This window comes from Dipodomys spectabilis, unplaced genomic scaffold (genome assembly GCF_019054845.1).
Source record: "Dipodomys spectabilis isolate Male_0828 unplaced genomic scaffold, ASM1905484v1 ptg000329l, whole genome shotgun sequence".
Lineage (NCBI taxonomy): Eukaryota > Metazoa > Chordata > Mammalia > Rodentia > Heteromyidae > Dipodomys > Dipodomys spectabilis.
The window spans coordinates 4034294-4061961 of record NW_024871006.1 but is presented as its reverse complement, the minus strand read 5'-3'; the positions used below and the strand labels follow the sequence as shown (position 1 = coordinate 4061961).

The following is a 27668-nucleotide window of genomic DNA, read 5'->3' as shown; positions in this document are numbered from 1 at the left end:
CCACCACCCAGCTCCTGAGGCGTGAGGTCGAGACCCGGCGTGGGGAAGCAGGTGGGCGCAGAGACCAGGTGTGAGGGAGGGGGGACAGCAGCCAGGCGGGGGGCGCCCAGTGCGTGATGCTGCCCAGCTTGGCCACCAGGAGGCGTGGCGCGGGTCCCCGCGCCCTCCCGGAGCCACCGTTGCCGGCCGCCGCCGCCTCCGCAGCGCGAGTGTCCTTGAGCCGGTGGTGAGGGTGGCTCCTGCCGCTCGGGCCCCCTCGCCCCGCAGGGGCAGCCTGATGCCACCTTCCCTATGAATTATTTATCGCCGGCCTAAAAATACCCCCCGAACTTCACAGCCCAGAGTGTAAGAGAATTTCTGGGAGGGGAGGGGTGGGGGGGACGGGCGCCCTAGGGGCTGAGCTGGGGTGGTTGGGGGGGGGACCTAGCTGACAGAGAGAACTGAACACCAGGAACCGATCCGAGGGGCCAAGGTGGAGGGGGACGTGGCTCTCTCTCTCTCTTGACTTCTGGGTGAACCCAGTCGGCTAGGGGAAGGGGATGGGTGGGAAAGTGGATGGCTTAGGCGGACCCTTGCTTGGCAGACGCTGGCCTCCTTCACCCAGAGAAACCAGTGCCGCTGGTGAGTGGTACTGGTTCTTGAAACCAGACCTCCTCTGGCCCGGGAGAGCGAGCGAGTGGCTAGCACCCCTTCTTGTGAGTGTGTGAGAATGTGGGTGCATGCCTGGCCCCGTCCCAGACCTGCCAGAGTGAGAGTAGGGAGCAGGGAGAAGGAGAGGCTGAGTCTCTGGAGGCATCTGGGCTCTTCCAGGGTGCTCAGGACTGACTGCCGCCAACCTCTCCCTCATTTTCTTCTTCTTCTTCTGGTTTTCTGGTGGTTTATTGGAGATAAGAGTCTCACAGACCTTCCTGCACCGGCTGGCTTTGAATGGTGATTCTCAGATCTCAGCCTCCTGAGTGGCTGGGATTACAGGCGTGAGCCACCAGCGCCCCGCTCCCTCCTTATTTTTGGAATCCAGGTGTTCAGCTAAACTTTGATGGTTCTTCGTGAAAGGGGTGTAACCCAAGAGGGTGGGGAGAGGGCTCCATGAGAGCTTGCTCTGCCTTCCAGAAACCCCATTCTATCTGCCTTGGGCATAGTAGAAGGCTCTTGCCAGGGCCTAGCTCTAGGATCTCAACCTGGGAAGAAGGGCAGAGGAGCCCAGACTTTGGTCTTGGGGCCTCAAGAGCTGATTGTACAAGGCTGGGCCTTGGGTCGGGGGAGGACTTAGGTTGGGCTCTAAGGGATGGTAGAACTTTTTTTTTAGTCGGTCGTGGGGCTTGAATTCTGGGCCTGGGCACTGTCCCTCAGCTCTTCAGCTCAAGGCTAGCACTCTACCACTTGAGCCACAGCACCACTTCCGGGTTTTGATAGGGGGCAGGTTATTGGAGATAAAAGTCTCTCAGGGACTTTCCTGTGTGGGCTGGCTTTGAACCTCGATCCTCAGATCTCAGCCTCCTGAGTAGCTAGGATTACAAGTATGAGCCACCGGCGTGGGCTTGGTAGAACTTTTTGGGAAGAGGACGTTCAGCTTAGGGGAGCAGCAAGACCTGGAGAGAGTGGCCGTGTGGGCTGGTGTGGCCACCACACATGTGGGCAGGGCTGTCTGTGAAGGGGAAGGCTAAGGCATGGGAGAGGGGGGAGCTGGGACCAGACTTCGCTGTCTGTGGGAGCCCTAGGGAACAGCTGTCCTGTGTCAGGTCAGTGCAGATGCCACAGGAAGTCTCAGCAGCATAGTGAGACAGACGGGTGGGGACCGCGGATGGCGGCCTTTGAAAGGAGAAGTAGGGGCCAGAGGGAAGGGGCCACGGGCCTGCCGAGGAGACCGGAGCTTGCATTTCTCAATCTGTCTGCCATTGTTCTGTGAGCTCAGAGGCTGGTCTGGTGCCTGCCCAGCCCTCATTTTAAGCCTCCTGCCAAGAGAAACGACCTGCCCTGACCTCCCCTTCTTCCCACCTCATACCCCAGAGGACCCCTTCTCACTGGAGAAAGGCCCTTTTGGGGTTGTGGGAGGGCCTGGCCCTTCATCCAAACTCACATTGTCTGGAGAAGATAAATAGGAGCCATGTAGGAGATCGATCTCTGCCTTGCCTTGCCTTGCCCCTCTCTCTCTCTCTCTCTCTCTCTCTCTCTCTCTCTCTCTCTCTTTCTGTGCTAGTTCTGGGGCATAAGCTCATGCTAGGCACTGTCCCTGAGCTTTTTTTTCTCAAGGCTAGCACTCTACCACCTGACCCACAGCCCCACTTCTTTTTTTTGGTGTTAATTGGAGATCAGAGTCTCATGGACATTCTTGCCCAGGCTGGCTTCGAACTAACCCTCAAATCTCAAGCTCCTGAGTAGCTAGGATTACAGGCATGAGCCTTTGGTGTCTGGCTACATGTATGATTTTAAATTTTCTGGCAGTCACTTTTTTAAAATAGAAAAGAGAAACAGGGGGATTTAAGATTTTGCTTAATTCGATGTTATTGAATGTAGTCAACATAAAAATATTGAGATAAGTCCAGCACTGGTGGCACTTGCCATCCTAGCTACTCAAGAAGCTGAGACCTGGAAGATCACAGTTCAAAGCCAGCCCAAACAGAAAAGTCTGCTGGATTTCATTTCCAGAACAACCAACAAAAAGCCATACTGGAGGAATGGTTCAAGTGGTAGAGCTCCAGCTAAGTAAGCTCAAGGCCCTGATATTGGCACAAAAAATATTAATGAAATAGCTTACATAATTTTCTCATGCTGTCTTCAATATCTAGATTGTAATTTCCACTGGCAGCATATCTCATATTTTGGATGAAGGACACTTCAGGTTATATGCATCTGTGGCTCTTGTATTTGCTGGTTTGGATGGAGATCTCGTTCCTGGGGGACAGAGGTGGCAGGAAGGCTAGGGCTTCCCGAGGGCAGAGAACCCCAAGGGACTGGAGGTGTGGGCAGGGGCAAGTCCACAGGCCCTGCGAAGGAGCAGCGAGTATCACTGTTGTGTCTGCTTGTTTCTGACAGTACTGTAGCTTGAACTCAGGGTTTGGGCACTATTGCCTTAGCTTATTTACTCAAGGCTGGTACTTTGTCATTTAAGTCACAGCTCTATTTTCAGCTTTTTTGCTGGTTAATTGGAGATTAAAGAGTATCATCAGCTGGGCACTGGTGGCTGCTCACACTAATTCTAGCTACTCAGGAGGCTGAGATCTGAGGATTACAGTTCAAAGCCAGCCTGGGCAGGAAAGTCTGTGAGACTCTTACCTCCAGTTAACTAACAGAAAACTGGAGGTGGTGCTGTGGCTCAAGTGGTTCAAGCCCCACAACCAAAAAAAAAAAAATCTCATAAACTCTCCTGCCTGGACTGGCTTCAAACTACAATCCTCAGATCTCAGCCCCTAAGTAGCTAGGATTACAGGCTTGAGCCACTGATGCCTAGCTTGGCAGTGACTTTGCCCGCATTATTTGAAAGCCTCAGCTGATCACCAAAGCAGAAGGACTTAGGATCCCATCCCAGACTCGAGCTATTTTTCCACATTGCCATTTGTGAAGTTGTGTAGATCAACCATGCATGTAGAGAGATTTTGTTGTTGCTGAACCAGGGCCTGGTTGCTGTCCCTGAGCTTTTCTGCTCAAAGCTAGCACTCTACCACTTTGAGCCACAGCGCCACTTCTGATTTTCTGGTAGCTAATTGGAGATAAGAGTCTCATAGACTTTCCTGCCTGGTCTGGCTTCCAATTGCCATACTCAGATCTCAGCCTCCTGAGTAGCTAGGATTACAAGCGTGAGCCAGCAGGCGCCTGGCTGGAGAGGTTTTTTTTTTTTTTTTTTTTTTTTTTTTTAACACATACAAGTACTCTCACCTCTGTTCCTTTCAGCCTGAAGCTCTCCCACCTGGCACTTTATCTTAACACTCTGTTGTTGGTTCTTTATAACTTCCTGTGAATAGGCTCTCCATCCTTAGCAGAGTGAAGGCCTTGCTAGAAGAGGCTAGGTGCTTGGGAGGGGTAGCGAGGGCAGGAAATGGTGGAGAGCAACTTAGCACAAGGAGGTTGGAGGTGCTAAGAGCAGCCTGTGAGTCTGAGGGTTTGACTGAGCTCTGGAGGGTGGGCAGGCCACGCGCATATCGTCCTCTCCCCATGCAGCGCCCAGTGCACAGGATGCGTATGCTGAGCCGCATGTCTGAACTGCAGAGTTCGTTCCATGGTCCCCAGTTGGGGAAATCCTTTGTGCAACTCTGGGAGAACTGGAGGTTTCTTAAATATTCTCTGGTGGCCTTACACATTTCTCTGCCCTCTGTCTTTCTTAGAATTAGAGGTAGAGACAGGCTTCTGTGAGAAGTTGTCTAAAAAATTAGACTTTGGGCCTGGTGCCAGTGGCTCACGCCTGTCATCCTAGCTACTCAGGGGGCTGAGGCCTGAGGATCACGGTTGGAAGACAGCCTGGGCAAGAAAGTCCATGAGACTCTTTTTCTCAAATTAACCATAAAAAGCCAGAAGTGGGGCACAAAAACTCTGCACTCAGGCACAGAGGTCAAGCTTCAGGACCGGCAATAGATAAGTAAAAATAAAATAAAATAAATTAGACCTTGGAGAAAAGGACAGGAGAAATTTGGTGCCATAAAGACAGTAAAAAGGAATGGCCTATGAGAAAGCTAAGGCTTGAGTAGCCATTTTTCAGAGTGCCAGCCCCAAAGGGCATATATTTCTGGGCCAAGAGTATTGGTTGCTGCTTGGCTTTTGTCTGTATTTCTGTTGTGAAGATGCACAATCTCATAGTGGAGCTCTAGTGGCAGCCATGTTGATTCCCCTGAGCTCTGTGTTTGACAGATGTGTGTGTGTGTGTGTGTGTGTGTGTGTGTGTGTGTGTGTGTGTGTACCAGCACTGGGACTTGAACTCAGGGTCCGGACACTGTCCCTGAGCTTTTGTGCTTATGGCTAGCATTTTACCACTTGAGCCACATCTACACTTCCAGATTTTTTCAGAGAAGAGTCTCATGGACTTTTCTGTTCAGGCTGGCTTTGAACTGCAATCCTCAGATCTCAGCCTCTGGGTAGGTAAGATTACAGGTGTGAGTCCGCTAGAGGTTGCTCATGATAGTGAGTAACCTGTTGTCTATGCCCTCAGCATCATGCGGTAAGTCTGTAATCAGCTCAGGCACCAAACTGTGGTTCAGAGAAGCTAAGTGAGTTCTTCAAGACCACAGTGTAGTCCTAGATTAGAACCCACGTTCAAATCCATGCTATTGAACACCAGGGTAGTATTTTCAGTGCACCTTGCTTTGAAGAGTCCAGGTGGCTGGGCTTTCTAGCCACCTGTGCTGTTCAGCAACAAAATGACAGTGAAAAGACATGTCCTGGCTCCTGTCCCCGCCAGCCCTTGCCTCTCCCGAGACCCCAAGAACGCTCTGCTAACCACTCTTTCTTTCTCTGTGTCTCTGTGTCAGTCTGTCTCTATGTCTCTGCCTGTCCTTGAAGGGGGAGGTTTTCTCTTCTCTGTATTCTGGATGTGTGTTCTCTAACCCGGGCCTTCACCACTTGTCTGTCTATCCATCTCTGTCTCTCCTGTGCCTGTCCTGGTTTCCTCTGCAGGACCCTCCAGTGGACATGGGTGGGGCCCTGGGACCAGCCCTACTGCTCACCTGGCTCCTCAGAGCGTGTGCAGGCCCAGGGCCGGGTGAGCAGGCTGTGACAGTGGCTGTGGTGTTTGGTAGCTCGGGGCCCCCACAGGCCCAGGCTCGTGTCCGCCTCACCCCCCAGAGCTTCCTGGACTTGCCCTTGGAGATCCAGCCCCTCACCGTGGGGGTGAACAACACCAACCCCAGCAGCCTCCTCACCCAGATCTGCGGGCTCCTGGGCGCTGCCCGTGTCCATGGCATCGTCTTTGAGGACAACGTGGGCACAGAGGCGGTGGCCCAGCTCCTGGACTTCATCTCCTCCCAGACTCACGTGCCCATCCTCAGCATCAGCGGGGGCTCGGCTGTGGTCCTCACTCCCAAGGTGCCTGTCCAGCCTCCTGCCCCCCCCCCTCTTTTTCCTGGGGCCTACATCCTGGTGGGGGCTGAGGACCAGCCAAGTCTAGACGAGGGGTGGTTAGAATAGATGGGCCAGGCCGGCAGGCAGGACTGGAAGTGTGAGCATCAGTGTGTGTGTGTGGAGGGGGGCAGAGGGGATAGTTTCTTGTTGCAACTTTTCAGGCTCTTGTCCATGTGTGTCTGGAAGAGTGGGCAGGTGGGCAACACTCCTCCAGCTGTGGTGGTCAGGTCTGTCCAGCCCTGCTGGGCAGAGACAGTTGGGGAACCGGATCGGCTGCTGTGCCTTGTGTACAGCTGGAGTTGGAAAATAAGGGACAGCAATCCAGGGCGGGTTCCGGTCCCTGGGGAGGCAGTCATGGTTCTGGCCTTAGCTGCCATCTTCCAGGGAGAATGTGCCCAACACATTCACTGCCATTCCACGCCAGTCTGTGTGCTGAAGGAAGACAGCGCACGCATGCGCGTGGAGGGAAGCCTGCGTGGGCTCCACTGGGATGGGGCCTCGGTCAGATGTGATCTTTCGAGAAATGAGGCCCACTCTGAAGTCTGGACGCTACAGGGTGTTGGGAGAGATGAAGTGAGAGGCTGAGGAGTGGGGGTCAGGAGGGGGTCCTGACCACAGCGGTGCTTTAAGTTTGGTTAAGCTTTCTTCCAAATCAGGGAGCAGACAAGGTGTTGAAGGAAGAAAACAGATTTGATCTGCTTTAGCTGTATTAGTGCTTTCTTATGGAAGTTCACCTCCCCCCCCCCTACAGCAGTAATGAGGCTTGAACTAAGGGCCTGGGCACTGTCTCTTAGCTTTTTCACTCTGCTCTACTACTTGAGCTACAGCTCCACTTCTGGGTTTTTGATGGTTAATTGGAGATAAAAAGTCTCACAGACTTTCCTGCCCAGGTTGCTTTGAACCTTGATCTTCAGATCTCAGGCTCCTAAGTAGCTAGGATTACTGCTAATGAGCACTGGGCTTGTATAGAGAATTCTGAGCATATATGAAAAAGCTTAGTGAATCCCCATATACCCTCACTTACCTGGTGAATGTGCCCCATCCTTTTCCTTACCCACGTCTGCCTCTTCTGTGTTAAGCTGAGCCAAAAGCTCACAAATCTCATAATTCTACATATGAATATTTCAATATGTATCTCCAGCAGATAAGAGCTTTAAAAAATTAAACCATCACCCATTATCACGTCTAAAACATAATAAAAAATTCCTTAACTTCAACAAATATTCAGTCAGTGTTCACATTTCCTTATTGCCTCATAAATACCATAAACATTTATGTTTAAGTCTGCTCGTTTGAATTGGAAGCCAAGTCAGGTTCATGCATGGTGATTAGTGGGTGTAGTTTCTGAATAGCAACTTCTAAGCTGCTCCCTCACCTCTCCCGCTTTTAACTGCAAGTTGTCTGTTGTTGAACACGTCTGTAGAGTTTTCCCTGATTCACTTTCTTTAAAAAAGACTGAGACAGTAGTAGTAGTCCGAGGGGAGGGCAGCCCTTGGCAGGGGACTGTGCTAGGTGTGTGCTGAATGTATTTGGTGAGCTTTGGTGGAATTTTCTTGCTGGAGTCTTAGGTTAGGAGAAGGCTTTCCCAGCCAGTCATCAGCTCTCAGGACAATGGTTCTCTGCTCTCTGAGCACTGGCAAAAAGCAGACCCCAGTGTTACACCTCTGAAACTCAGTCAATCTGGGCCAACACTTCTCAAACTAGCTAGCTCACACTGGAAGAAAACTGGTTAGAGCTGGTGATCAGATTCTAGACGTCATCCCTAAAGATTCTGATTCAGTCAGTGGTGGGGTGCGGCTGGAGAATCTGCATTTGTAAAAAGTTCCTGGATAGTATGGATGCGTGTGGTCTGTGGCCCAGCTTGGGTGGGTGTGGGCAGGATTCCCCTGCGCATCCCAGTGGGTAGAGGGGGTAGGAACCACGTGGAGGCAGAAACGGAGGGGTTGTGGGGCAGGGATTCCAGAACGCAGAGCATCTCTTAGGCTGCAGGGCAGTGGGGATGGAGAGGTAGAGATGGGCGGGGCATGGGGGGGAATGATGAGGTCGAGGTGGGCGGGACATGTGGGGTGGAGAGGTGGAGGTGGGCGGGGCGGAGAGAAGCTGAGGTGGGCGGGGCATGTGGGGGTGGAGAGGTAGAGATGGGCGGGGCATGGGGGGGAATGATGAGGTCGAGGTGGGCGGGACATGTGGGGTGGAGAGGTGGAGGTGGGCGGGGCGGAGAGAAGCCGAGGTGGGCGGGGTAGGAGGATGGCGAGGTGGAGGTGGGCGGGGCACGGAGAGGCCGAGGTGGGCGTGGCAGGAGGATGGAGAGAGAGGTCGAGGTGGGCGGGGCAGGAGGATGGCGAGGTGGAGGTGGGCGGGGCACGGAGAGGCAAAGGTGGGCGGGGTACGGGGAGAATGGAGAGGTCGAGGTGGGCGGGGCATGGAGAGGCCGAGGTGGGCGGGGCGGGAGGATGGAGAGAGAGGTCGAGGTGGGAGGGGCACGGAGAGGCCGAGGTGGGCGGGGCAGGAGGATGGAGAGGTTGAGGTGGGCGGGGCACGGAGAGGTCGAGGTGGGCGGGGCACCGGGGGGGATGGAGAGGTCGAGGTGGGCGGGGCACGGAGAGGTCGAGGTGGGCGGGGCAGGAGGATAGAGATGTCGAGGTGGGCGGGGCAGGAGGATGGAGATGTCGAGGTGGGCGGGGCAGGAGGATGGAGATGTCGAGGTGGGCGGGACACGGGGGGGAAATGGAGAGGCCGAGGTGGGTGGGGCTCGGTGGCCCAGGCCCGCCCTTCCTACTTAAGCCCTGCCCGCCCGCAGGAGCCGGGCTCCGCCTTCCTGCAGCTGGGCGTGTCGCTGGAGCAGCAGCTGCAGGTGCTCTTCAAGGTGCTGGAGGAGTACGACTGGAGCGCCTTCGCCGTCATCACCAGCCTGCACCCGGGCCACGCGCTCTTCCTGGAAGGCGTGCGCGCCGCGGCCGACGCCAGCTACCTGAGCTGGCGGCTGCTGGACGTGCTCACGCTGGAGCTGGGCCCGGGCGGCACGCGCGCGCGCACGCAGCGCCTGCTGCGCCAGGTGGACGCGCCGGTGCTGGTGGCATACTGCTCCCGCGAGGAGGCCGAGGTGCTCTTCGCCGAGGCGGCCCAGGCGGGCCTGGTGGGGCCCGGCCACGTGTGGCTGGTGCCCAACCTGGCCCTGGGCAGCACCGACGCGCCGCCCACCACCTTCCCCGTGGGCCTCATCAGCGTGGTCACCGAGAGCTGGCGTCTCAGCCTGCGCCAGAAGGTCCGCGACGGTGTGGCCATCTTGGCCCTGGGCGCCCACGGTTACCGGCGCCAGTATGGGGTTCTGCCTGCTCCGGCTGGCGACTGCCGCAGCCACCCCGGGCCCGTCGGGCCAGCCCGGGAGGCCTTCTACAGGTAGGCACTTCCCCGGGCAGCGTGGGCCTGCCGGCCCCGCCTCCACTGGCGCGTGCCTGGTGCCAACTTAGGTCGCCTCTCTGCGTCTTCGTATCCTCATCTGAAAGGAACAGACAAAATCTCCGGCACCTGGATCTTGGGGGTGACAGAGGGAAATATTTAGGATAGTAATAACAATAATTACACAACAAATGACCCCCCCCCCCCCACTGAAGGCAGTAGTGGGGATGAGGGGCCCCGGGAAGTCTGGGGGATGGGACACCTGGCATCTCTCCTCCCCACAGGCACCTGCTGAACGTCACCTGGGAGGGCAGAGACTTCTCCTTTAGCCCTGGTGGGTACCTGGTCCGGCCCACCATGGTGGTGATCACCCTCAATCGGCACCGCCTCTGGGAGATGGTGAGAAGGGGGTGAGCCCAGGGGCCTTTGGTTTCCTCTTCTTCTGTTTCCCCTCGAGCCCACAGCTGAGCAAAAGTGCCTCCTGTGCCAACCCCCCACCCTCCAGCCCTCAGCTGAGATCTCCTTCACTGGGTAGCCTTCCAGATCCCTGGAGCCTGGGCCCGGCGCTCTGGGGTCCCAGAGCACACCCTCCCTTCCCTGTACCGCAGAGCACCGTTAGCATGCGGCAGCCCCTGGGGGAGCAGCCCACATCTGGCCGGCCAGAAGGACATGCTAACAGCTAGAATCTGAACGCTCCATGCTTGAGGACAGATGTGTGCAAATCAGCACAGGGGCAGGAATTTATTCTGCTGTCAAAGAAGGAAACGGGAGGGTGGGACGGAAGACAGGACATTAGAGGTGGGCTGTTGAAGACTGAGTAGGAGCCCAGCAGGAAGGGGCATTTTGCCCGGTCTCGACACAGGGTTTTGTGTTGTTTTTTGTTTTTCATGGGGCTTGAACTCTGAGCCTGGACGCTGTCCCTCAGCTCTTCAGCTCAAGGCTAGCACTCTACCACTTGAGCCACAGCCCCACTTCCGGTTTTTCTGGTGATTAATTGGAGATAAGTCTCATGGATATTCCTGCCTGGGCTGGCTTTGAATTGTGATCCTCAGATCTCAGCCTCCTGAGTAGCTAGGATTACAGACGTGAGCCACTGGCACCTGGTTCAGGGCTTTCTTCTTTTTTAATAGTTTATTTTTGTTGTTGTTGTTGTAAAAATTCTGTACAGAAGGGTTACAGTTACATGAGTAAGGTAATGAGTACATTTCCTGTTGAGCACTGTTATCCTCTCCTTTGTTTTTTCCCTGTCAGGGTTTTCTTCAGTGAGGTGGTAGGTGCGCTTGGGAGGGAATGATGGGGTCACATTAGACTTGCCTGTGAGAGGGGCCTAGAGGGTGGGCTGAGGGTTTCATGCTGAGGCTCCAGGGAAGGAGAAAGATGAGTCAGGGTTGGCCTAGGCTTCAGGAAGGAGCTGTGTGCTGTCGCAGCATGGGGGCTGCATCCAGCAGATGCCTGGGACTACCTGGAGGAGGGGTAGCAGGGCTGCGGGTCCTGGGTTCAAGTCCATCATCCCTTGCAGGTGGGGCGCTGGGATCACGGTGTTCTCTATATGAAGTACCCAGTGTGGCCTCGCTACAGTACCTCCCTGCAGCCGGTGGTGGACAGCAGGCACTTGACAGTAGCCACGCTGGAGGAGCGGCCCTTCGTCATTGTGGAGAGCCCAGATCCTGGCACGGGCGGCTGCGTGCCCAACACCGTGCCCTGTCGCAGGCAGAGCAACCATACCTTCAGGTCTGGTTCTGGCATGAGCTGGGTGCTGCTGTGCAGTGTGTGCAGACACACGTGTGTGTGCATGTGTGTGTGTGCACGCATGTGCACGCACGTGCACACACAATGCTCAGGGGGCAGGGCCTGCACTCCAGGCTGGGAGGAGCTACAGACAGGGGCTGTGGGGTGGAGAGGTGCCCTGACTCCCCGTGGTCTCTTGGTGGTGGCTGCAGCAGTGGGGACGTGGCCCCCTACACCAAGCTCTGTTGTAAGGGCTTCTGCATCGACATCCTCAAGAAGCTGGCCAAGGTGGTCAAGTTCTCCTATGACCTGTACCTGGTGACCAACGGCAAACACGGCAAGAGGGTGCGAGGAGTGTGGAACGGCATGATCGGGGAGGTAGGCTCTCCCTCCACCCCCAACCCAGCCCCTGGCCGTCTGCCTGGCCCCCTCCCCTCCTCTGCTGCTCCCAGCCCCATGCAGCTCAGCCCCCTTCTGGTGAGCCGATCCTGGAGGGGGTCACGTGACCAGAGCTGAGCTCTGAGGACCCCAAGTGGGATCAGCTGGTGGAGCTAGATGGACTTGTAGGGAACTGGGAGCCCCCAAAAGCCCCTTCTCAACCCCCGCTGGGCCCCCAGGTGTACTACAAGCGGGCAGACATGGCCATCGGCTCCCTCACGATCAACGAGGAGCGCTCTGAGATCGTGGATTTCTCCGTGCCCTTCGTGGAGACGGGCATCAGCGTGATGGTGGCGCGCAGCAATGGCACCGTCTCCCCCTCAGCCTTCCTGGGTGAGGCTCGGGTGGACAGCGGCGTGTCTGGGACAGAGGGGCTCAGGGCCTGGTGGGTGGAACTTGGGGTGTGCGGGCTCTGGGAGTCTCTGAGGCTGGTGGGAGGCGGGTGATGCGGTGTGGGGGAGAGGGACCGGTGTCAGAGCCTGGGTGGAGAGGGAGGGAGCTGGGACAGGTGGTGGCACCGTTTAGGGGACAGAAGCCAGGATAACAGGTTGGCCCCAGGCTGTGCCGGGAATTGGGCTGTGGAGCAGGGATGGAGCCCGTGGGGCGTGTGGGAAGAGATGCTCATTTCTCACGCAGTTCAGGAACCCGGCATTGTTGAAGCAGCACTGCGGTGCCAGGCCCTAGCTAGGTGCTGGGGAGACAGCCAGGAAGCCTCGCATGCTCAGTGGGCACCTGCGGGGAGCTGTGAACAGGTGGTTGTGAGGAGAAGCTCAGAGCTGGTTAAGCAGGAGTGAGATGCCAACCCTGCCCCTCCCCGTTGGGCTGCCTTAGACCAGTCACCCAGCCTCTCTGAGTGGGTTTCTCAGTTACAGAGAAGAGGACAAACCCCACTCTCTAGGATGATCTTCACAAGTACTCTCGCCAGTACTCGTCCCTTACTCCAGGAGACTGAGAGTCTCCAGGTTCTCTCTGGCTCCCTGGGCCTCCGTGTGTCCACACTGGGAGGATGAAGAATATGGCAGGAAAAAAAAAAAAGACTAAGGCTGAAAGATCAGCCCTTCTATGGGCTGTGGGGGCCAAAGGAAGGCTTAGGCTGGGATGTGTGTACCTGGTCCAGGGTGGACGGAAGGAAGGAGACCGCAGATGCTTGCCCTCCATCCGGGTCTCTCCAGGGCTCTGCTGTCTCACGAATCAGGAGCCCCTTGGGCTCCATCCAAGGGGCTGGCCGGCCCACTGGTAGCTGCTGAGGGGGGGGGGGGAGCTGAGGTCTCTGAGCCTCCTGCCTCCTTCCCCAGAGCCCTACAGCCCCGCAGTGTGGGTGATGATGTTTGTCATGTGCCTCACCGTGGTAGCCATCACCGTCTTCATGTTTGAGTACTTCAGCCCTGTCAGCTACAACCAGAACCTCACCAAGGGCAAGAGTAAGAGTTCACCCAGGTCTGGGAAGAGGGCCAGGGCAGGATGGCAGCCGTCTGGGGTCTCCAGCATCCTCCCTCTGCCCCCCCAGAGCCTGGGGGTCCATCCTTCACCATCGGCAAGTCCGTGTGGCTGCTGTGGGCACTGGTCTTCAACAACTCGGTGCCCATTGAGAATCCACGGGGCACCACCAGCAAGATTATGGTGCTGGTGTGGGCGTTCTTCGCCGTCATCTTCCTGGCCAGCTACACAGCCAACTTGGCCGCCTTCATGATCCAGGAGCAGTACATCGACACCGTGTCGGGCCTCAGTGACAAGAAGGTTTCTGGGCCAGCCCCGGTGGGGGGCGGGGGGGGGGAAGGGGACAGCAAGGGTGGGGACAGACCTCAGATGAGCAGGCATAGGATGATCAGTCTGGGAATGTGAGCTACAGATGGAGTGGGGAAATGGCTGGGTGGTGGGGTGTCTACTGAGGGACTGAGCAGCAATCACCCAGGTCCATTGGATGGCCTTAGGTAAGTCTCCCCATTTTGAACCTTTGAGTTCTATTTGTGTGTGTGTGTGTGTGTGTGTGTGTGTGTGTGCCTTTGAGTTCTATTTGTGTGTGTGTGTGTGTGTGTGTGCGCGCGCCAGTACTGAGGAGGATTAAACTCAGGATCTGTATGCTGTCCCTTAGCTTTCTTTTTTTTCCCTCAAGGTTGTGCTCTTATTTCTTGAGCCACGGCTCCACTCCTGGCATTTTGCTGGCTAATTAGAGATAAAAGTCTCATAGACTTTCCTGCCTGGGCTGGCTTTGAATGGAGAGCCTCAGATCTCAGCTTGCTGTGTAGCTAGGATTGCAGGCGTGAGCCTCCGGTGCCACAGGAGTAGCCTGGACAAGTGTCTCAAACTTTGTGCTGTCACTACGCAGGCTCAGACCTGGGGCAGGATTGTGGGGCTGAGGCTTGGGGCTCTGATCTCTGCAAGGCTGGGAAGAAGGGGCCACATGGCTGCTGTCTGCCGGCAGTTTCAGAGGCCTCAGGATCAGTACCCACCCTTCCGCTTCGGCACGGTGCCCAACGGCAGCACCGAGAGGAATATCCGCAGCAACTACCGAGACATGCACGTCCACATGGTCAAGTTCAACCAGCGCTCGGTGGAGGATGCGCTCACCAGCCTCAAGATGGGGTAGGTCCCCAGCCCTGCCCCATCCTCTGCCTCCAGCCACAGATCTCTCCAGGGACCAGCCTTAGATCTGTGCCTATCTTTTGTTTTGTGTGTCAGTGAGTTTGAACTCAGAGCCTGGGTGCTGTCCCTGATCTCTTCAGCTCAAGGCTAGTGTTCTACCACTTTGAGCCACAGCTCCACCTCCAGTTTTCTGCTGCTTAATTGGAGAGAGGAGTCTCACAGAGGCTGGCTTCAAACCACAATCCTCAGATCTCAGCCTCCTGAATAGTTAGGATTATAGGCGTGAGCCACCAGCACCCCGCACTCTATACCTTTCTATAGACTATGGCGGGCCAGTGAGTGGGTCGGTCCTGCGGGACACCTGGGGAGGGGGAGGAGGTCTGAAGGCAGAGTGGAGCTTGAAGCAACAACAGATGCCCAGTGGAGTGCTAGTGGCTCATGCCTGTGACGTTAGCCACTCAGGAGGCTAAGATCTGAGAATCAAAGTTCAAGGCCAGCACTGGCAGGAAAATCCAATTAATCACCAACAAAAAGCCAGAAGCAGAGCTGTGGCTCAAGTGCTAGAGCACCAGCCTTGAGCAAACAAGCTAAGGGACAGCACGTAGGCCGTGAGTTCAGACCTAATACTGGTGCACCACCCCCCCCCCCCCCCCCACAGATACCCACCAGAATTCAGCTTTGGTCTCTGGGTGGCGCGGGACTGTCTCTGGGTCATAGGGCCATGTAGAGGAGGGGGAGGGGTGCCTTTCCTCTGGGGCAAAGTCCTCTAGCATCTCTGAGGAGGACAGGAGGGATCCGTGTAAGGGCACCAGAGGCGGCTCTGTCCACTTGTCCCTCCTCAGTGGTACCCAACCTGGGCTCAGACCCCTGTTAGGCCCTGGGTCCGGGACCCTCCTCGCTGCAGGACCCCTCGTTCTGAGGGCGCAGCCTGTTCCCAGGAAGCTGGACGCCTTCATCTATGACGCTGCTGTCCTCAACTACATGGCGGGCAAGGATGAAGGCTGCAAGCTGGTCACCATCGGCTCCGGCAAGGTCTTTGCCACCACTGGCTACGGCATCGCCATGCAGAAGGACTCGCACTGGAAGCGGGCCATAGACCTGGCCCTGCTGCAGTTCCTGGGGGACGGTGGGTACCATCACCGTGGGGGACTGGGAAGGGTCCTGGGTGGGCCACTGAGCCGGTACTACCACCCCCCCCCCCCACTGTGTACTCAGGGATGTCTGTAAGAGGCCTCTAGGGGGTGTGGGTGGGCAGGTATTAGGAGTAACTGGATGGAGACCCAGAGAAAAGGGTGAGCCTGCAGGATGGAGCAAGGACCAGAGCTGGAGAGTCCCCAGGGAGCATGGAGGATAAGCTGCTCAGGCAGTGCTGGGGGGGGAGGGGCAGGGGGGGGGGTTGTGGAACTGCTTTGCCTGGCCCCAAGACCCCTCCATGATCTTCCTCAGTTGAGCACCTCCTTTGCCATCCTGATATATTATCTAGAGGCCATGGACCTGCCCAGTTAAGAGCTACAGCCAGGCTGGCCTCCACAGCTGGGGTTCACAGGCACAAGGGGTCCAGCCCAGCCTGCCCCAAACCTAGAGAAAGCTCTGAGTTTATAAGCGCTTCACATTTATCAAATAAAATGCTTCCCAGGCATGGTGGGGGCATTTGTATAATCCTGGCACATGGAAGGGGTTGAATTAGGTGGATGGTATTTGAACCAAAATCAAAGACCCCCTCCAACCCCACCCCCCAAAAAAAACCCCAACCTTCCAACTGTTGATTTCCTATTAAGGTGAATTCATAGTCTACTAGAGGACTGTTAGGTTTTTAAAAAGAGGTGGCCGAGTAAGAACTGCACCAGCACGCACGTGGTATTCAGGTAAGGGGTAGGTTTATTCAGTAGACCTGCTGGGACCAGGCAAGGTTGGCACTCCACGTGGCTGGGAAAGGCCTGGGAAGGAGAGAGCTGGGAAAGAGAGGAAAGAGCTAGAAAAGAGCAGAGAGAGGGGTAAGAACAGTAGCACTCACGTGGTATTCGGGTAAGGGGTAGGTTTATCCAGTAGACCTGCTGGGACCAGGCAAGGTTGGCACTCCACGTGGCTGGGAAAGACAAAGGGAAGAGCTAGAGCAGAGAGAGAGCTAGAAAAGAAGAGCCAGAGCTAGAAAAGAACAGAGCGAGAAAAAGAGAGAGTCTGGGCCTGGGCTAGGCCTTATGTAGGGTATGGGCGGAGAAAGGTGTGGCCACATCAAATTCAGATGTGACCTCAGGGGATGCAGATATGACCTCTTCCAGGTGTCCCAGTTGCCTAGGTAACGCAGGTACTGGGTGGAGACTTTGCTGCGAGGAGGGTGGAGTCTGCTAGCCATCCAGGAGCGGACCTTACATTCCAGCCTTTTAATAATCATGAAATAGGGCGCGGATTCTCTCTGGCTACTTCCTGCTGACAAGGGGCGTCGACAATGGGGGTAAAAGGCTGGAATTTGGTCCCCTCCCAGAGAAGGCAGTGAGCAGCAGCTGTCCCTTGGTGGCGTGAGTCCTTAGGTGAAGTCTGGAGAAGTCTCATGAGCATTGAGGGGCTGGAAAAAAAAATACTAAACAGCAAATAAATGGCAAGAGGAAGGACTTGGGGCTGAAAATGTTGGTAGAAATGTCCCTAGATACTTCTGACATCTGGCGACTAGGTAGAGAAGTCAGGGGACAAAGGCAAGAATATAAATTCCTGTTCAGTTAATAGCTACACAGGTATAGACATTGGCTGGGTAGGCTTCTTACTTCCACTGACCTCCCGGCTCTGGTTAATTTTGAAAGGGCAGGCACAAAGTAGCTGATGTGACATTATCTCCTCTTACTCTTCTCCATGTTCCCTTGTTCCCCAGACTGGCTGAGTCTAGGTGCTCATTGCTGGGATGGCTTGTCCCAGTTGGTATTCAAGATTTGAACTCAAGGCCTAGGTACTGTCCCTGAGCACTTCTGCTCAAGGCTAGCACTGAACCACTTTGAGTTATAGTACCACTAATATTCAAGGAGGTTTGAACTCAAGGCCTGGGCACTGTCCCTGAGCACTTCTGCTCAAGGCTAGCACTGAACCACTTTGAGTTATAGTACCACTTGCAGAGTTCAGCTGGGAGGCGGAGTCTTAGAGATTTTTTAGCCCGAGCTGGCTTTGAACTGAAATCTTTGCCACAAAAGCCCTTTATTATTTCCAATTAAGGCAACAAGGAGATCAAGTAGAATAAGTAGAGCTTACCTGGTTCTTATCAAGAATTGCCAACAAATATTCTGAAATGATGAAACTCATTAGATGTGATGAGAATTTTAGCACAGATATACCCAGTATTTTAGAACCACATAGTCAGTAGTAGAATACACAACACAAAACAAAAAAGGCAAAACTTAAAACCTAAAATTTCGACAACGTTTAGACATCTTTGCTAACAAAGCATTTCAGCTGGTTGGGCCTCTGTTACCAGGGCCTGTGAAAAGAGCAACTTGTTAGCAAGGCACCTTAGAATAGATGGAGTAGTAAACTTAGTGGAAGGTTAAGGGCCAGATGGGGCCAAACCCTTAACCCACCACGTGGCCAAGATGGCGAATTCAAGATGGCGAATTTCTGAAAAAATGCAAAGAAAGCCTGAATAGATTAAGCCTACATTGGCTAGCCTTTGAGAGGGAACCTAGAGGGCGGTCCCTGGGACCCAGCCTGCGTCGCACTCTTCAAGGCACAAGCCAAAAAGTTGTAGAAAAAAAGTGTAGAAAGTTGCACATGAATGGCAGAGAGAGAGCAAAGAGAGCCTGAAATTAAACAAACTTCTGACCATTTACCATTGCAGTAGCAAAAACTGTACTTCTGAGAATGGCATAAAAATGAGGCTCTCTGGCTTTCCAGGGAGCGCAGGAGACATTTAAAAGGGGTTTCACGGCTCAGGCGTGATTCGTAGCACCCCATTAAATGAGTAGAGTCAGTCTGGTGAGTGAAGGAGAGCTGACCAGGCAGAAGCGGCGTCCCGACTTCCCCCAGAGCCCTCTAGAGAGAAATGGCCAAGCCCTCAAAACCAAGCATCCTCGGCTTCAGAGGTGACCGGCCTTTCAGCTAAAGGCCGTAGGAGCTCTCTGGCGTGGCGCCACATCTGGACAGAGACTGAGCAACAGAGAGCCGTAGAGAGTAGTTGCACTCACCAGAGTAGAGAAGTGGTGTGGACGTGGATGTGAAGGCCAGCAATGGTATCGATGCGCTGTTTCTGCAGCAGACAGGTTCGCAAAAGGCCATCAGAACTGTGGGTATTCCTCAGAGCAAAAAGGGAAAAAACAAACAAAAAAGGAAAAAGAGGGAAAAAACAGAGAGGAATCCCAGCTATCCTGACTTTAAGCCCTTTATCCGAGTCACGGCACCATTTATGTTAGGTTTTTAAAAAGAGGTGGCCGAGTAAGAACTGCACGCACGTGGTATTCAGGTAAGGGGTAGGTTTATTCAGTAGACCTGCTGGGACCAGGCAAGGTTGGCACTCCACGTGGCTGGGAAAGGCCTGGGAAGGAGAGAGCTGGGAAAGAGAGGAAAGAGCTAGAAAAGAGCAGAGAGAGGGGTAAGAACAGTAGCACTCACGTGGTATTCGGGTAAGGGGTAGGTTTATCCAGTAGACCTGCTGGGACCAGGCAAGGTTGGCACTCCACGTGGCTGGGAAAGACAAAGGGAAGAGCTAGAGCAGAGAGAGAGCTAGAAAAGAAGAGCCAGAGCTAGAAAAGAACAGAGCGAGAAAAAGAGAGAGTCTGGGCCTGGGCTAGGCCTTATGTAGGGTATGGGCGGAGAAAGGTGTGGCCACATCAAATTCAGATGTGACCTCAGGGGATGCAGATATGACCTCTTCCAGGTGTCCCAGTTGCCTAGGTAATGCAGGTACTGGGTGGAGACTTTGCTGCGAGGAGGGTGGAGTCTGCTAGCCATCCAGGAGCGGACCTTACAAGGACCACATCCAGCCTTGGCATATAGATGGTCAATGATGAACGAATGTGAATAAATGAACAATGCCAACGCTTACCACTTTTGTTGGGGGTGAGCACAGGCAAAGGCTGGCATCCCCTTTTCCCCCAGTGGGGTTTTCCTTTCCTCTCCTCCCGTCTTGCCTCTGCTAGGCTGGATCCCTGTGTCATTTGAAAACCAACAGAATGGACCTTGGCCCTAGCTAGACCCCTTCTGTATCTGAGGTGTTGGTGAGAAATTCCTGAGCAGCAGGTGCCCCTCCCCCTGCTTCTCAGGAGAGACGCAGAAACTGGAGACCGTCTGGCTCTCAGGCATCTGCCACAACGAGAAGAACGAGGTGATGAGCAGCAAGCTGGATATCGACAACATGGCGGGTGTGTTCTACATGCTGCTGGTGGCCATGGGGCTGGCCCTGCTGGTCTTCGCCTGGGAGCACCTGGTCTACTGGAAGCTGCGCCACTCGGTGCCCAGCACCTCCCAGCTGGACTTCCTGCTGGCCTTCAGCAGGGTAGGTACCCCCACCCCCGCACCTCCCCATGGAGACTTTAGTTTTAGGAGTGCCCACCTAGTAGTCAGAGCTGGCCCTGTCCCCAGAAGTAAAATGTGGGTGTTCCCCCCTCCCCATGGGCCCAGCCTGATCCTCCCTGCTGCCACTCAGCGAGCCTGATGGCCAGGCAGACACGCGTCGACCAGGATCACGCATCCCACTCCGTCTCCAAGCCGCCCCGTGCTTTGGGGGCCCTCGAACATCTGCTTCTGGGACTGGGAAGGCCGATGCCACCTGGGAGAGGAGGGCGTGGCTGACCCGGGTGGCCGGTCTCCCTTCCCCCTCCACCCAGGGCATCTACAGCTGCTTCAACGGGGTGCAGAGCCTCGCCAGCCCCGCGCGCGCCCCCAGCCCGGACCTCACGGCCGGCTCCGCGCAGGCCAGCGTACTCAAGATGCTGCAGGCGGCCCGCGACATGGTGACCACGGCGGGCGTGAGCAGCTCCCTGGACCGGGCCACCCGCACCATCGAGAGCTGGGGCGGCTGCCGGGCGCCACCCCCCGCCTGCCCCTGCCCGCGCCCGCCCAACCCGGGCCCGCCGCACTCGCCGAACCCCGGGGCCTGGGCGCCCCCGGGTCGGGGCCGCTCCGTGCTGGTGCACCGCGCCCGGCGCCCCGCGACGCCTCTGCCCGACGTCTCCCGGCTGCCCCGCCCATCGGCCTGGGAGGCGCCGGGGCCCGGGCCGGCCGGGCCCTGCGGGCGGCGCGCGCTCCCGGAGCGCCCCCTGTCGCCCACACCCCGCCACTACAGCTCCTTCCCCCGAGCCGACCGGCCTCGGCGCCCCTGCCTCCCGCTCTTCCCCGAGCCTCCGGAGCCCGACGACCTGCCGCTGCTGAGGCCCGACCAGCTGGCCCGGAGGGAGGCCCTGCTGCGGGCGGCCTGGGCCCGGGGCCCACGCCCGCGCCACGCCTCCCTGCCCAGCTCGGTGGCCGAGGCCTTCGCCAGGCCCGGCCCGCCGCCGCCGCCGGCCGCCGGGTGCAGCGGCCACGCCTGCGCCTGTCCCCACGGCCCGCCGCCGCCGGCCTGCGGGCGCTGGGGGCGGGCACCGGCCAGGCGGCTGCCCTCCCCCTGGGAGGCGTGGCCGGACGGTGGGCAGCCCCGGCGGCACGTCTGCCTGCACACTGGAGCCCACCTGCCGTTCTGCTGGAGTGCTGTCTGCCCTCATCTCCCACCCTGCGCCAGCCATCGTCCCTGGCTCCCCGGGGCCTGGGGCCACGGGGCGCCCAGGGGCAGGACCCTGGGGCTGAGCACGGGCTGCAGGGACAGCAGGGTGCTGCACGAGGCCCGCCGTGGGGCCTGCGTGACTCAAAGCTTCTCAGCACCATGCACCTGGAGGCGGGTCTCCAGCCTGGAGTCGGAAGTGTGAGGTGCTGGGCTGGATCTTCTGCTTGGTCCTGCTGGAATTAGGGCACCGGCAGGTTTGGGGCTTCCCTGGCTGCTATCAAAAAACCCTGGCCTGAGGGGGGGAAACGGCGGCACATGATGTCTTCCACGGCCAGCGCAGCGCAGCCACCTCAGCAGGCTCGAGTCCTGCCACCGGCCGACTGTGGATGTTCTATCTTGTGAGTCCTGTCCATCCAGCCCAGCACTGCAGGGGCAGAGGGTAAGGATCCCAGAGGGTGTCCTGGCCCTGGATGGAGTCTGCCAGTCTCTACTCATGGCTGCTGTGGCCAGGGGGTGGGGCACAGAAGCTGGAACTTGGGAGTTGAAATGGGGCCGTTTCCACCCTTGGAGTTTGTTCTTACGGGAGTCTTGGGTCATTAAACAAACCTTTTACAACGCACTGGTCCTGGCCGCCTCATTCTGCCTGCTGGAGCCTGTAGGTGACAGAAGCATCCTGGGAATATCCCAGCCTGTAGGTGACCGGAGCATCATGGGAGTAGTCCAGGAGGGGCCTGGAGCAGGTGGGCAGCTCCCTCGGGGATGACTTAGCTTCAGGCATCTCAGAGGGGTGTGGGAGCGGCTCCGGACAGCAGCAGCCTTTGGTATTTGGTGGCAGCTCCACCTGTGTTGGTGCCAGATGTGACAATTGTGTACCGCGTGGAGGCTAGCCCCTCGGTCTCCTGGAAAGGAGAGGTTGGTTGGTGCCGAGGCTGTGACTCCTGCCAGGGATCCCGGGGAGTCTGATGGGGTCAGGGTGGAGAAGGCTGCAGAAGTCTGTTGTGGGGAACCTGCCAAGCTCGTCTGGGGCGTGGCTGGCTGCATCTGTCCCATGGATCTTGGGAACCCGGTGTAGGTGGCATCCCAGCTCAGAGTGGCTCCGTCTTACACGTGCCTAGACTTCTCACCCCTTGTTTTGGCTCCCCGTCCTTGGCTGAGCTCCCTTTCCTGTCACGCACCATTGGCCAATGGTGCGCACTTACATCAAACTCTCCCCTGCATGACTATGCATTCATCTCTGTGCCATAAACGTGGTAACCATTACCAATCCCATCGCACCCTTCTCTGAGGGCTGAGGATGTAAAGGTAGAGGCCAGACTATCCTCTAGAGAATCGAGTGGAGGAAGCAGGAACTCATTTCCTGTGACAGAGAGGAAGGTGTATGTGGGGGTCCCTCCCTCTAGGTCCCTCTCCCATAGCATTTGGGTTTTTTTGTGCCCATCCTGGGACTTGAACTCAGGTCTTGAGTGCTGTCCCAGAGCTTCTGTGTTCAATACTAGTGCTCTACCACTTGAACCACAGTCCCACTTCTGGCTTTTTAGTAGTTAATTGGAGATAGGAGTCTCATAGACTTTCCCGCTGGCTTCAAACGGCGATCCTCAGAGCCCAGCCTCCCGAATAGCTAGGATTGCAGGCATGAGCTATGGATGTCCAGCCTGCTTCTTGTTGGTCTCTTCAGTCTGTGAATACCTCCTATTTGGATGGGGACCATGAAAATTGGGCTGTTTGGGTTTGATTTTAGGGGCAAAAGTAGCCAAATGGCAGGATAGGTTGCTTCCAGCTGTAGCCAGAGTCGGACCATCCCAAGAATGGGTGCCGCCCTCCTCCCCTAATATAGTTCAAGTTCTGCCCTGCTCTGAGGATTTCCACTGGCGGGAGCCAGGTTTAGTTGACACTGAGCAACGGGTGGGTGAGTGTGGGTCTAGATGAAGGCTCAGGCTGCTGCTTTGGAAAGATTTGACTGGTTGTAGCCATGGGAGTGGCAGAGTTAACTGTTGACCATGGGTCCTTGGACCTGAGCCCCTTACATTCCTCAGGGTCCCCTGTGCAGCTCCAAGGAGGAGGCTGCAGCAGGTGAGGCTGGGAGGGGGTACGAGGTCTAGGCTGCTCTGCTTGCTGCCCAAGATCATTAATAACCAAGAACTGGAAAGATAATTAAGAGCCGAATGTGGAGCGGCACCTGCTGCTGGGCCAGGAGCCAGCTGCTTGTTCCTTCCCTAGGAATGGAGGGGAAGGAGTAGAGGAGGATGCTTCCTGCATCTCAGAGAAGGCTGGCCTGGCTTCCTGCATCTCAGAGAAGGCTGGCCTGGCTTCCTGCATCTCAGAGAAGGCTGGCCTGGCTTCCTGCGTAGAGGGACAATGCCCCTGCCTGTGCCGAACCCCTTGGGAAGCAGAAAGCCTGATAAGGGGGGAGAGGACAAGAAGCCATAGCTGTGAAAAATGTCTCCGAGAAGGCCTGACAACTCAGATTCCCCCAGTGCTGCTTTTTCCTTTCGGTGGGAGGCAGGAACAGAAGTCCCGCCGTAGCAGGAGACTTAGTCTGACCCACTTCTTTTCTGTAGCTGCCCTGCGTTCCCTGGACTCTAGCTGGAAGCTCAAGTCCATACCAGCTTTGTCCAGGAAGCCAGGAGACAGAGTTCAAGTTTGTTTGTTTTTTTTTAAGTCCACCTCCCCCCACCCCCATGGAAATCTTGTAGATCCTGAACCAATCAGGTTTGTTTCCTGGCTTGAATTACAGCAGGTGTTGGCCATGAGAACTCTCTCCTCATTAAGCTACGAAACCAACTGTGAACCTGGAGTCTCAAAGGAGACCTGGGCTAGAAGCCCAGGGAGGGCAACGAGCAACGAGGGAGACTTACATTGGTAAACAGCAGCTTTATTGCACACTTGTGCCAGGCACTGAGCTCAGTCTTTTATGGTCTGATTGTCCAGCACTAGGTGCTTTGCAGAGAAAGAGACCGCAGAGGCTTTGGCCTCTCAGGCCTGATCGCCAGATGCTCACACAAAGCACCCAACACCGTACCTGCTACACAGCAGCCCTTACAAACATTTCCTCGTGTGCCCAAGGCCCCAGGGGCTGAGAAGCAGTGGCAGCGCCTACTTGTGGCCCAGGATCTTGGAGCTATTTTCAGTGGCTCTTGGCTTGTCTGTCTTGCTTGGGCCTCTGACCCCTGGGACAGGTTGAAATCTGGGCCTTTCTTGTCCCCAGGACTTGGGCACTGCCAGCCACTTGACCCCCCCGCCCCCAGTTTCCCATGAGGCAGCAGTAGCAGCATGCATCCCGCGCTCTTGACATTAGCTTCTGCCTGTTGCTGAGGCCGCTGTTGGCCTCCTGTAGTGAGCACAGTTGTGCGGCCTGACCTGGCCTGGTGCCTGCGCCTCCCAGCCCATCAGCCGCCATCTGCCCCATCTCCTGGTGTCAGGGGAGGTGCAGCCGGAGCCGCTGGCACCGGGTTCTGATGCTCAGGTAGGTCTGGTGCTTCCCGCTGAGGCAGGCACAGAGCCTTTACTCCCACCTTGGCCGGGCCTGCCCCGAGGCCGGTCCCTGCTGTGGACAGTGGCAGCTGATGATATTTAAGACCTCCTCCATGGTGACGCTTCTTGTCCTTTCCACACTGACCCCCAGGGACTCCCTGCAAAGGGAGCCAAGACCTCCCCAGCCACGTCACCAAGTTCACGTACCCATGTGCAGCTGACTGCTTTGAACACACAGAAAGCAAGTGGGTCGTATTGTGGGGGTCTTCTTCCCCGTGTCCCCTAACCCACCTGACCTGGGGAGGAAGGTGTCTGACCTCATCTGACCTCTGGCAAGACAGATGGAGACTGAGGAGCACAGGAACCAAACAGTGGCCCGTGCTGCTCCGAGCTCTGCTGGCAGGTGGAGGGAAAGGTGCGTGCACGCGCACGAGCATGCACGGCCATGGCTGGGCCAGGCCGCTGTAGGTGGCTCCAGATTGTCACATCCATCAAGCTGGGCTTTATGATGCTAATCATCTTGATTCCAAAATTTGGTTAGGAGCGAGGGGTGGCGGGATGATTTAATTTGCTTTGTCCTTAAGCAAGATAGAGCATAATTGGAGAAGGGTAAGTACAGATGTTTTAATTGAGTTCTCAGCACACCGTGGAGCAGCTTCAGGGAGGGCCTGGGCACAGGGGGAGGGCGAGCATGGCTTCATTACTCTTGCTTGCCGCGGCGGCGCCCACCTAGCTTGGACCAGAGCAGGGCAGGGCCTCCTGGGAAGATGGGGTAATGGCGGGTGCGTGTGTTTTCCACATGGATGGGAAATGACCTTTTGGGGGGACAGTGGTGGGGACTGCAAAGGTGACACGGTGAGGCGGGCTGCGGCCGATCGCGCCCCGGGGTCTCTTCGAGGTGTGGATGTTGAAGGCAGAGGTGGGAGGTGGGGGCGCTGCCTGCGGATTCTGGTCTTTGCAGCTCCCCTTATTCCCAAGGTGGGGGGGGGGCACCCAGCCTCGTGGCACTGCCCCAGCTTTAAGTGTGAGGTGAGACGTGAGGTGGAAGGGGAAGGTGGTTTTCCTCAGGCGTGGGGAACAAGGCACTGAAATCAAGAGGAGGACCGGGCACCGGAGGGCCCCCAAACTCCCCAGAGGTGGCTCCCCACCCCCAGGGCCGAAGCAGAAGGCACATGGCAAATGCGGAGTTTGTTCTTCACCTGTCACCTGTGCTCGGGAGGCAGGTGCATGCATGATTGGGAGGGAGACGGTGGGGGAGGGGCGGGGGGGGGAGGGAAGGAGGGACTGGCCTCCTCCTATCTCACAGCAGCCCGAGGCAGTGTGGACAGTGAGCACCCACAGGCAAGTCCGTGGGGGTGCCCCTTTAGTGTTGGGGTGCAGCGGTGAGGCAATCTGGGCTGATCTTCTACAGGTGCCCAGGGCACTATGCCACGGGGGGGGGGGCAGCTCCTTACTGTGGGAGGTCCCAAGGACTCCCCATTGTGGGGTGGCCAGGGAGCAGGGAGTTCCGCTCGGGGGTCACAAGCCAAGGGCGTTAAGCCAGCTTACGGGCTGCGGGGTGCCCCGCGGAAGGCACAGTCCATGGCCTGCTGTCCCCGAGTTGGCACCCACAGCAAGGGCCCTCACAGCTCTAGTCTAGAAATTCTGAGGCCAATTAGCACTTCCTGTTCTTGTCCCCGGGGTGCGCCAGGCCCTCCCCCAGGAGCAGCATTTAGCCACTCTCGGGCCTGGCAGGCAGCTGGGCCCTGGCGGTTCCCGGCAGGCCACGTTAGGATGGCCAGAGCCTGGGCTTTGAGAGGCAGCGGCTACTCGAGTACAGACAAGGACGCAAGAGGGAGCGGGGAGGGAACACCGAGGCTGGCATAAATAGCAGCAGTGCCCGCACTGCGTCTCCACCACAGAGGAGCCTGCCTCGAATGGTGGGGTGGAGTGGGGCGGGGGGGTGCATCCTGCAACCTAGGAGCAGCCAGGTGCTGCCCCGCTGGGCGAGACCGAGGACACAGACCGGGAGAGTCCTGGGTGGGCAGGGGACCATCGTGGAATGAGCCAGATGGCCATGGCATCTTGCTTGGTGGTGGGGAAGGCCAGGGCTGAGGTCCCAGCCCCGCTGCCATCAGAGCTTCGTCTCACTGAGGACAATGTTGGCTGTGACAAAGAAGAAGCAGGAGAAGGCCCAGAGCAGCACGAAGCCCACCCAGAAGGTGTGGCGGAACGGGGACCGGTGCCTGTTGACCGTCCCGTAGCCGAAGGCCAGCTGGGTGTCCTTGCGGCAGTGGTACACCAGGAAGGCGGGGATCACGTACTGGATGCCGGTGCCCGCGTAGGCTCCGGTGATGCCCACCAGGGACTCCAGATCGTGGGTGCAGAAGGCCACCAGCACGGGGGGCGCCAGGGTGATGGTGGGGAACACCACGCGGTCCACCACCCACGGGTAGGCGCCGCCCTCCCGGTGGAAGAGCGTCTTCCAGTTGTTGCGCAGGGTCACGGCGATGATGGGGAAGTTGGTGCTGATGGTGAAGACAGGAAAGAGGCCCAGGAAGAAGCGGACGGCGGCCAGCCTCACCACGTCGCAGCGGGCGAAGTTGAGGGTGTACATGTCCTGGAAGCTGTCGCCACGGAAGCAGAAGATGGCCGTGAAGGAGAGGAGCCCGTAGAAGGCGAGGATCAGCACGTAGTCCAGGAACACGAGGCGCGTGAGGTGGCGTTTGGAGGAGACGGGCGTGATGAGGGACGGCAGGGAGTGCTGGCACATGAAGGAGTAGACGCACACTCCGAAGAGGTTCCGCACCCCGGAGAGGTCGGCCAGGGGCGGGTGCCCCTCTCCTTGCCCCTTCCCGATGCGGACCAGGGCCAGAACGATCATGATGGCAAAGGCTGCAACACAGGACGGGAGGAGTCAGCCAGTGGGCACGGAAACTTACTACTACGGCAGCTCTTGGTCTGGGGGAGGTGGGAGGGGGTGGGAAGGGAGATGTGGAAGAACTGGGGCTCAGTGAGGCAACTGTCACCTGCAGGTTCATGCAGCCCCAAAGCCCCATGGGGGCAGGCCCACCATGGCTGTGCAACAGAACCTTCTCCCTGTCCTGTTCAGAGCAGGAAGTGGCACCTGGTCCCTCTGGGGGAAGAGATGACACCAAATAGCACATGGCTGTCCTCTGGAGCCTGGTGGCCTGGAAAGGACAGGGCATTTCCTACCGAAAGCAGAAAGGGATCTGTGAGCCTCACTGTTCAGACCCATCAGACTCCACTGCTGATGGGAGACCAGGCTGGCTTCATCTACCCGCCTTGTGCAATGGTCTTTTGGGGGGAGGCTGGCTCAGCAGCCAGTCCC

At 57.0% G+C, this 27668-nt stretch overlaps 2 protein-coding genes across 5 annotated transcripts in view; one reads left to right on the top strand and one right to left on the bottom strand.

Annotated features, from left to right (window-relative positions):
• On the top strand, positions 1 to 21442 carry Grin2c (glutamate ionotropic receptor NMDA type subunit 2C). Of its 2 annotated transcripts, none has more exons than XM_042665494.1 (13): positions 1 to 51; positions 5602 to 6009; positions 8846 to 9444; positions 9729 to 9843; positions 10964 to 11175; positions 11385 to 11550; positions 11790 to 11943; positions 12906 to 13031; positions 13118 to 13347; positions 14033 to 14193; positions 15132 to 15319; positions 19431 to 19663; positions 19995 to 21442. In XM_042665494.1, the coding sequence occupies exons 2-13, from the start codon at positions 5617 to 5619 to the stop codon at positions 21066 to 21068; spliced, it is 3651 nt and encodes a 1216-aa protein (XP_042521428.1). In that variant the 5' UTR covers positions 1 to 51; positions 5602 to 5616; the 3' UTR covers positions 21069 to 21442. The 2 variants fall into 2 exon arrangements, with proteins under 2 accessions (XP_042521428.1, XP_042521429.1); XM_042665495.1 differs by lacking the exon at positions 1 to 51 and having other exon boundaries at positions 5574 to 6009; positions 19995 to 20507; positions 20589 to 21442.
• A 2280-nt stretch (positions 21443 to 23722) lies between these two features.
• Positions 23723 to 27668, bottom strand: part of Tmem104 (transmembrane protein 104) — a 55400-nt gene continuing 51454 nt past the window's right edge. For all 3 annotated transcript variants that reach the window (XM_042665497.1, XM_042665496.1, XM_042665498.1), the window contains exon 10: positions 23723 to 27211. In XM_042665497.1, coding sequence (XP_042521431.1) covers positions 26451 to 27211 — 761 coding nt within the window. In that variant the 3' untranslated portion in view covers positions 23723 to 26450. The remainder of the gene's footprint in view (positions 27212 to 27668) is intronic.